Genomic DNA, 10263 nt, shown 5'->3' on the forward strand with positions numbered 1-10263 from the left:
CTTGGAGAACTGGAAGATACCTTGGAATCTCAAGGAAGTCATAGAAGATATCAAAAGGTTGGTCTAGAGCAACAATATCATCATAAGGCATTGCTTTAGAGAAGCAAATAAAACTGCGGATAAGCTTGCTTCTCTAAGCCATGTCACAGATAGAACCAGAGTCATCACAAGCTCCAGCAGCATACCAATACAAGTAAAAGGGCTCCTCAACATGAATAGGTGGGAGTTTCCATCAGTTAGAGTTAGAAGAAAAAAGCCCGGGATGATTTATTTTAATCCTCCTTGAAGTGCTGATTTGGTTTCATAATTGCCACTATAGTGCAAAACCTTTTGCCCAACCTCTGTAAAATAGTTCTAAAGAAGGCTTGGTGTAGTCCTCCTTCTTCATATGTAAATTTTTGGAAGTGGCAATGAAATACGAAACAAATCTTAATTAAAAAAAAAAAGAGATGATATTTAAAAATTTTAACTATAGTGGAGGTCCTCGAGTTATGTCAATTTTGAGAGACGACTGATTGATCACTTCTATATTAAATTTTCTGTATTTAAGAAATTAAATTGGCATCCATTTAGGACAAAAGAAATTATTTATTAAAGCAATTACTTATAAATACGAAAAAGGTGATATTTCCATCAAGAGGGTAAAGCTCAAAAGGTAATTTTTGCAAATTGGTATTGAAAATAAGGCAGAAAAGCTTATGGCATTAACACTAATTATATGTTGAAATTTTACACACATGTTTATTGCTTTATATTAAAAGACTCATCATATAAGATTTTATCAAACCATGTATTTCCCACGACATTAGTACATTTATGTGGTACAATACTGACACTACATATAGAATACAATTCTCTTTGAAGTGGATAAAAAAATGAAGAAATAAAAAGTTACAAAATGCCATGTCTATAGAAGACACACTTGGTATAGCAAGGAGAGATCTGAATGGATTCTCATGGCTCTCTATGGGATGATGAAATCAATTCTGTGATAAGAGCAAGTACAATTTTGGGCACCAATATCACTGGCAACACAAGGAGGACTAACTCTTCCATCTTGGTACCACTTTTTTCTTTGTTGCAGTAAATCATTGATGAAACTATCCAGAGTTTCTCTAGTGATGCCCGGCATAACAATAACATGTGCCATATCTCTCACACAAGAAAGTTGCCAACGACGAACGAATTCATGGTCACGAGGCCTCTCGAGCACAACTATGATGCTAAGCTCATTGAGCATTACACTAATTCCTGCTTGTTGAAGACGGTCTTTTAAGTATTTGGCATTGTCAAGGCATCTCTTGACGTCTTTCTGAAGTCCAATTTGACCTTTAGCACATAGACTGTACCACAAGAAGATAGGAGCTAAGCCATTTCTGCTTCCTGAAATTGTCGCATCCACTGAAGCAATGTATTCAACTTTTCTTGAAAGGTTGTTAATGTAACTTTTCCTTGTTATTTGAATTCCACATGGCATTGGACATCCCAAAAATTTATGACCAGAAATTGTAACACTTCCAATTGGTTTCTTGAAAGAAATCATCTGTACAAAACACAATCACAAATGTTAGAATTGCTTTAGTGTTAAGCTATAATACTCAAATCTTTTAAGATGCAAGTAAGAAAAACAAACTTACATTATTGATAAACGGGATAATAAGCCCATTCAGTGCTGCATCACAGTGGATATAAAATTCCTCATGTGTATAGCCACAATCGTCAAGTGTTTGAAGAATAATATCAAGGTCATCAATAGCTCCTTTGAAGGTAGTACCTATAATTAAAACAATAATTATTAGAAAATGTGTAAGAAAAATGATCCTCAAGCTCTACAGCTAGCAAAATTGAAAAGAATAAGCTATTAGAATATTTACCAATTGTAACATTAATTATTGCTGGTATGCCCTTGTTTTGAAGTAATTTTTCTTTCAAATCTGAATAATCCATCTCTCCATGTATAGATGCATTAATCATTTCAAAGTCCATTCTGTACATCATTGCTGCTTTTGAGACTGAGTAATGAGAGTCTTTTGATGCATATAAAATCCCAGTTGGAAGTAATTCTCTCCTGCAAAAACAAAAAAAAAAAAAAATTAATTTAGAGAAGTCAAAAAAAAAAAAAAAAAAAAAACTCTTTTACATTTTAAATTGCTTTCGTATACATGATCTCATTCTCAAAATTTTTCATTTTCCCAATTTAAATATTGACTTTCTGATCCCAAAGTTCTTTGGTCCTGTTACTTGTTAGGTGATAAAGGGAATATTTCTAGTAACTTCTTTCTTTTGAATAAATTTATACACTTGGGTCCCTGATTTGGTGTTCAATTTTGCATAGCGGTTGGAGAAAGTGTTTTGGGTTCACGCACTCAAACTTTAAAAAATAAGATAATGTTTTTTTTTAGTGTGTACTAAATGGTGACCAACCATTCTAGCTCTATAAATTTTATTAGAAGCATTCTAAAAGGTTTCTCAAAGATATGAGTAATATTAAAAAGCACTACTCCCTTGATATTAAGGATATGATTGAAAATAATTGTTAGCTCCAATCTTGAATTCTAAAAGTGACAGTTAATTTGAGACAATATTTTTAAGTTAAAGTGACTGTTAATCTGGGACAGATTGAGTAATTGATAGAGTAAATTGGTCAAAATTGGTGCTTACCCAACCAAAATGCCATGGAGATTTCCTTCTGTGCCACCATTTGTAACATAACCCCAATATTGATCTCTTTCAATTTCCCATAAGTCTGCAAACCAATTCAAAACAGCGACTTCGAAATCTTTTGAATGAAAATCCACAGTGTTTTGAAGAAATGGATCACCACAATTATTTAAGTGGAATTGCAAAAGTGGGGCCAAGCTTGCATAATGCTCATAGCATATGTTAACTGGATAACCTGAAAAGAAGAAAACCAACAAACAAGAATGAACAAATCATCATTGCATATTAATACAAGCAAATAAATAAATAAATTATCCTAATTATTTTTAATGATATTAGACGATGTAGTCTTTAATTTGTTCCAAAAAGAACATAGAAAATAACCACTTAAGAAGTTTCTGGTCTAATCTTTATATTCATCGGAAGAAGTGTTGGGTGTTTACACAAAATCAATATAAATTATCATGGTTAGCTGATTTAATAAAATACACGTTAATTAACTATGATTAAGTAAAAGAAGTTTATATTGTAATACATGACATGTAATATATTGATTTCATGTAAACACCTACGGGTAAATTTTTACCAACGTCAACCCCGATTTCTGACAGCATTAGTTAGTCAATTATTCGAAATTGCTCGAGATGGTGATTTTGTCAATTAGGCATATACCTTAAATTCTATTTTCAAGTTCTCCAATTTCATTTTGTTCTAAAATAAATTGTCAACCCGACATCGTGGAACAGAGTAATTGACCCAGACTTATTAGAACATTCTTGCATGTCAATTTTGTCAGCAATATACTGTAAAGAAAGATAGATAAAAATACGTCGAACACATAAAATATCATATACTATATATAAGTCATATGCACTGACAAAGTATATAAATTTTAACACTATCGAGAATTTAAACTTGTAATAACAGGTTAATTATCATTTTTATTGGATTTTCAACTTATGCTTATCAAAAGATTTATATGCAATACTTATCAAGTAGCATGATTGTATAAACTTAATATTATATGTTATATTCGTAAGCACTAAGGTATTTGATGGAGAGGTTGGCAATACATAAAAAAGATTAGTTTACCTATATGGTAATTGATACGTTGGGTAAGTGTATCAATATAGTTCATCAATGTACAGTCAAGGCTTGGTCCATCATTTTTGCCAGGCTCAGTCACTGAAAGGTTCAAATTCTTTCTTGGTGTAGTAGGTGTAGAAGTCACCTTCAGTCTCTTCATTTCTCCAAAATCTCCATTTGGTATTAATCCAGGTGGTGCCAATCCTCTAGGAGTCATAGCTGATGGCTCAAAGTCCTTCAAAAAATAGAAGAGAAACAATTTTTCATCAACATGAACAGATTTGTTTGTGATGATTTAAATGGAAATAGAACATTTTTTTGGTTTCCCAATCAGTATCCGCTTTATGTTCTGACTAATCCGAAATAGTGTCGGGAACCGTTTTGTGGGTAAAGCACTCTCAGTGGTAAAGCCACAATGCTAGCTACAGGTTCTACAAAAACCAATAGGTTTGGCTCAAACCTTATATTTGTATTTAAGAGATCATTTAATATGTACAAATAATCTATTTAGAACCAGTAAACAAAAAGAATTGTCGTAACCCATAACTAAAAATCCTGGCTCAGCCTCTGAACGCTCCCTATAAAAGACAACCATATTTTCAAGGTTCAAATACGAAACCTCTCGTTAACTGTGGAGGGGACGTACTACAACCTGCCACAAACTTTTGTGTGGTAAGGAAATTGAAGTAAAGAACCATGCAGACAACTAACTATGATAAGGAAAGAAAAAGAATATGAGTGTTAATTTTGATCTTTTGGTTCATCTGTCCACAACATAAGAAATTAGGGAAATGTATACCATTCTTTCCCATTGAATTTCCATGAAAAGGAACACGAAACCATGCAAGAAGATGAAGGAAAAAACAAAAATAGGATTAACCCTCAAGTCATCAAGAAAACTAAAAGAGCAAAATGGAGATAAGTTTCTTTTAGATGCTAAAAGGACATTAATGAAAAATGATAAGAATTCAATTCCATAAACTGGCCACTGCCATGAGTTAGATTTTAGTTTCATAAGTAGACAAACAATAATAAAACAAAAAATAATCCTTTGGGAGCTAGAGGGCAAAAAACAAGAATTTACAAAATAATGTGGAGTTGTTTAATTTCTTGATCAGAACAAGAAGAAGATGGATGTAAGAATTATACCTTCTCAAATGATAAGCTACCCATTCTTGGAGCTCAAGTTTTTAGTTTATTTGTTACTTTAGAATGGAAACCAAGTGCGATAGAATTATGTGTAATATTTGGGATTATATAGGTCTAAAAGATCGTGGGTTTGGGCACCAACCACAATTTACTTTTTTTTTTTTTTTTCATTTCCTTTGATTTAATCTTTCTATTTTTTTCCTTTCACCTTTTCCTCTTTGCTTCCTATTTTCCCGCTTAAATAAATTAACAAGTCATTGAGTTCTATTGCCCAAAAGTCCTCTTCTTATTATAGTGTGTGGCCAGATTTTGACCTCGTGGTACAAAGACTTGTTAGACTTTGCAAGCCCTGGTCTACCAAATTAGTTGGTAGGTGAGAATTGATAAAAATCCAAAATCAAATATTATTCATGCACAAGTGGTGGTGTCTATACTCGAATTTGTAAACGTAATGATCATTCTTTTCTAAGGATTATGCTGGTTTTATCAATGTTCACCAACTACAAATGTCGATAATTTTGTACGTTCTTAGCAGAAGATTTATTTTTCAATTTAGTGTAATACAACTACTGCCTAGCTAATTTTTATTACACAATAAGTATAGAAACCATTTCGCTCTAATTTTCACATGCCGTTGACCACACAACTATATTTCTTATCCATTATTGGGGGAAAATAGCTTCTCTCTATAGTTAAAGTGACTCATTCTTAGAGCCGAAGCCCAGTAGCTTTGATAAAAATCCTCTATTTTTACGTTAGAAATATTCATTGAATTCGTACAAATAATTTTCTGGCACTCAATAAGCTGCATTTTCAGAATCCATACATTCAAAATTCTGGATCTGTCGCTGGATCCAGTGTGTTAACTACGATTTTACAGGAACTGATCTGTAGCTTTTGCTCATACACTGTTTAAAATATTTTTTAATTATAATAAATAATTGAGTATAAATATTTGATTGTGAACTCAATTATTATTGTATAGTAACTTGAGATCGCTGCAGGAAGTCATAAACTTCAAATCCTGGATCTGCCTCTGTTCGTCCCCTATCATTGACTGAGATGAGTATTTTATTTAGTGGAGAAATGCGGTCAGTAAAAATTTATATAATGAATCTCAAACTCGTTTATGGTTGGGGCTTAGCTATTATTTATTGTACTCATTCCATGTCATCAGCTCTATATAAAGCGGAGAATTGAACTTGTTCTAACACAGAATTAGATATGTTAAATTTTACATTGATATAAAGTAAAAATATCGGAAATTTCTCCAGTATTATGGGAGTGACTTTTTTTTTAAATCTTTCTCACGCAGTATATAGGACGTGTTTAAGAATAAAAAGCTACAAAATGACACTATTGAACGAGGACAGGGAATGTGCATACAATGAATTAAAAAAGAAAAAGCTACGAGACGTAACAATTTACCTTTTCTCTTATGAAAAATTGCACGTGAAAGAACAAGTTATTCATGTCAAATAGTTTAGAGAACAGTTCTTTTCTCAAACGTGTTATCTCTTCTTCTTCTTTTTTCCCCTTCTTTTTCCACCATTATTGTTGAGTAGACCGTTTGAGAGTTGCAAATTGCATTTATTAATCATGGAAAATATCAAGATTAATAAAATGCACTCAAGACCAAATATAAACTGGTAAGTAAGGAAATAAAATGAAATTAATTGAACCAAGTCAAACAAATTAGGTAATTTTTTCCCCAAAAACCAAAAAAATTTAAAAAAAAAAGAAGGTACAGTAGTAAAATTATTGCTGTCTATATTCTGTTTTTATATGTTGTCTATTCTGTTTTTATAGAAAAGAGCTTTTGTCATATAGTTAGCCAGCTGTGTTAGTTGCCTGACATGAATATTAGAGTGTTTAACATATTTCATTTATTGTTCTATCTTTTTCAGTATCTTCAAGAATATTTGCATAATATAGAAAGAAGAAGATGTCAATGGTTATGTATGGTGACGGCGTTTGGGTCTTTGGGAGGTGGAACAAAGGTACACTTTTCAAAAAAAGCTTAATTTAACTTCTTTAGAACTTTGTAAGAGTGAAAAGTTGAAAAACAGTTGCCCCAGCTCACATGCATCATTGCCATATATAATGGCATTTTTTGGAAGGTGTAGGTGGATTGTCCTATTCTCTAGATAAAAGTTGTTCACTCTCTACCTATGAACGAATAGTACAATTGACAAAACAAAAGCAGGTGAGCTTATGTAAATAAAAGCAAGTAAGCTTATGTAAATACTCACACCTTTTGGTCTGATTTACTAATACTGGAAGCTGTCCACATTTTCAGAGAAGCAAAATGTGTGGCCAATGCGTTAGCTCGTCGACATGGCAAAGCTCTGGTTCTAACTAATTAATATGCAAGATGTTACTTACTTTAGTCTATCCCCACCTTTTATGTTATATCTAGGGTGTTCATGGTCCGGTTTTTTTGTTTAAACCAAACCAAACCATTATAGTATAAATTTTATCGGTTTCGGTCGGTTTTATCGGTTTGGTTCGATTTTTGAGGGTTTTAAGGATGTTTTTTATAATGAAAAAAAAAAAAATACAAATGAGGTACAAAAAATGAAAATGAGATACAACAACGACAGACACATAACCCAAAGTGCAAGTAAATACTACACAAATTTGCCTCATCTTCGTGATTCAAATTCAACAATAAATTAGGATTTATTTCTTAGCAAGATAAGGCAATAAACTGAAACAACAATCTAATGACCAATAAACAAAGCAGCGGTAAATCACATTCAAAAGTAAAGAATAATCATGAACTCAAATACCAAAGACCACTTGAAAATTAATGGACGAAAAGAGTTGAAAGTGGATAATGAGCAAAAGATATCCACTTTAACAAATACCTTCAGCAAATGACCTTACACGCTTTCAAGCACAATACACTTTTCGTACACTCACTGTTTAACAATTGCTCGTGGCTATTAAAAAAAAAAAAAAAAAAAACTCTTTCATTCCCCTAAGAAAATGTGCGGAACAGAAGAAGAACACCACTAGGAATCAAATGGTCTAATAAATCAAGAGTAAACATTTTAGACAAGTGAATTAGCCAAAGGATTGACGAAGACACTTAGCAAGCCTCATGTACCATTTAGCAAGTGTAAGGCAATTGATAGGCCTTATTCCACCAAAGGAAAAGATTTAGCAAATTTAAATTAGTATTGGACTTCGAATGACCCAAAATTATGAAGAAGATAGATAAAATTTAATTAATATCTAATATGTGTGTGTATATTATTTAGATATGTATTTATTTACCGATTTGGTTAGTTTTTTTTTTTTTTTAACACCAAACCAAACCAAATGTTATCGGTTTTTAAAAGTTTTAAACCAAACAAAATCAAACCAAGCCGGTTTTCAATTTATTAAGTCGATTTGACTTGGTTTATCGGTTCAGATCGATTTTTCGGTCTCATTTGAATAGCCCTAAATTTATGTCCCTTTCAGTATGACTTAGCAGGTATTGCAACTAAACGTTTAACATCTGTTGGAATAAACTTGTACTCCCTCCTTCCCAGTTTAAGTGTCTTAGTTTGACTGGGCACGGGGTTTAAGAAATAAAGGGATATTTTTGAATCTTGTGGTCTTAAATGAAAGATATGTGTAATCTTTTAAATCTTGTAGTCTTAAATAAAAGATATGTGTAATCTTTTAAATCTTGTGGTCTTAAACATGCCTTGAGATTGGAAAACTTATCAAATATAGAAACGGACACTCTTTTTGAGACAGATCAAAAAAAAATTTAGACACTTAAATTGAGACGGAGGGAGTAATAGCTTAGTTTTACTTCCAATAAATAAAATACCTTTGTTTGCGCAAAAAAAAAAAAGTGGGATTTGTACAAAGAGGTACTTTGGAGTAGGTATTTAAAGCTGTCTACAATATTTGAGCGGAACTTCCATTTTAATAATAAAAAGAATCTTTTAAACTGAAATATCTTTAAGCTGAGCAGCAAAGATGGTGAAGAGTCGCTGACAAGCGAAATCAAAATCAGTGAAAATATGGCATGCAAGTCATGATAGATTGATGGGTCTAACTTCATGGGTATTCAACCTAACTGCCATGTAATTGGATTACTCTTCTTTCTTTCTCTTTTTTTTTTTTTTTTAATTTCCTACTTGGTGTTCGATATCTATATTGAATTCCGACTAAATTTGGATTCACGTCTGAAAGTCCCACATTGGGGGGTAAAGCGCCCCTAACAAAGGCGACTCCATGCCTAGTGTTCGAGCCAAAGACCTCTTGTTAAGAATGAAGGAGTTCTTACCACTCCAGCGCAACCCTTGTTGGGGAGATTACTTACAAATCATCTCAGAACATTATGATTTCAAAGCTACAAACAGAGAAGAGGAAGAAATATATATTTCAGAATTGTGGCATGCAAGTCATGTCAGACTGTTATGACATCATGATATAATCAACCTCATTGTCTTGTTGGATTACTCATAATTTATGTCAGATCGTCATTATTTGAAAGTTCAAAAAAAAAAAGTAGATTTTAGAATTGTGGCATGTAATTCATGAGAAACCAATATGACCTCATGATATATATTTAACATAATTATCGTGTTGGATTAATCACATATATAATGTATCATAAAGATTTCAACACTACAAATAAAGAAGAGGAAAAGTACATTTCAAAATGTTATAAAATTTATAATATTTGAGTGAAATAACATTAAAAAACTATTTTCAAGCACCACGAATGAAAAAATTAATTTATCTGAAACCTAAGCTTTGAGGAACATGAATGAATTGTAAGTGTGAAAAGTTATATAAGCAGTTACACCGTACCGGTTGTCTTGCCCTAACTCACATCTTTACCACTTTGGGGTAGGGGTAGGCGTTCGATTTTCGGTTCGGTTTTATCAAACTTCTGTTCGGCTATTTCGATTTCGGTTTTTTGAAGGTGGACACCGAACCAAACTAGTTCGGTTCGGTTCTTTCGGTTTCGGTTCGGTTCGGTTTCGATTTTTTCAATTCGATTTTTTTAATATGATATTACAAGCGATTCCATTTATACTAATTCATATTCTCAAAAGTAATAAAACATAAAACTGATAAATTCAAATCAAAATCAAACAAACAGGATTACACAAGAACAGAAAATCATAACCATGATATAGGATGACTAGGTGTTATATACATACCGTAAGAATAATAAAGAAAACACATAAAGGACATACATTAATCCTAAAAACGCATCCTAATCACCTTCGTTTGTTAAGGATGTTTGATTTTCTCAATTGAAGTGGACAATTAGGGATACAAAAGCAAAGAGGGCTCGTTACAATTGATTTATTTTTTTTGACTTAAACTTAATGGGCGCGACTATTTTTT

General features: G+C 32.3%; 1 protein-coding gene across 1 annotated transcript; it reads right to left on the reverse strand.

Annotated features, from left to right (window-relative positions):
• Positions 1 to 682: 682 nt before the first annotated feature.
• On the reverse strand, positions 683 to 5052 carry LOC132057032 (histidine decarboxylase-like). The gene is made up of 6 exons (XM_059449475.1): positions 4897 to 5052; positions 3754 to 3982; positions 2662 to 2896; positions 1875 to 2068; positions 1638 to 1774; positions 683 to 1543 (listed from the first exon to the last, which is right to left on the reverse strand). The coding sequence occupies exons 1-6, from the start codon at positions 4918 to 4920 to the stop codon at positions 965 to 967; spliced, it is 1398 nt and encodes a 465-aa protein (XP_059305458.1). The 5' UTR covers positions 4921 to 5052; the 3' UTR covers positions 683 to 964.
• Positions 5053 to 10263: the final 5211 nt, after the last annotated feature.

The sequence above is a fragment of the Lycium ferocissimum genome, chromosome 1 (genome assembly GCF_029784015.1).
Source record: "Lycium ferocissimum isolate CSIRO_LF1 chromosome 1, AGI_CSIRO_Lferr_CH_V1, whole genome shotgun sequence".
NCBI classification, from domain to species: Eukaryota; Viridiplantae; Streptophyta; class Magnoliopsida; order Solanales; family Solanaceae; genus Lycium; species Lycium ferocissimum.

Coding starts and splice junctions, on each gene's coding strand:
- LOC132057032 (XM_059449475.1), bottom strand. CDS start 4,920: ATGGGTAGCTTATCATTTGAGAAG. Junction 3,983..4,896: donor GTAGCTTATCATTTGAGAAG/GTATAATTCTTA, acceptor TATTTTTTGAAG/GACTTTGAGCCATCAGCTAT. Junction 1,775..1,874: donor AATAATTAATGTTACAATTG/GTAAATATTCTA, acceptor TTTTAATTATAG/GTACTACCTTCAAAGGAGCT.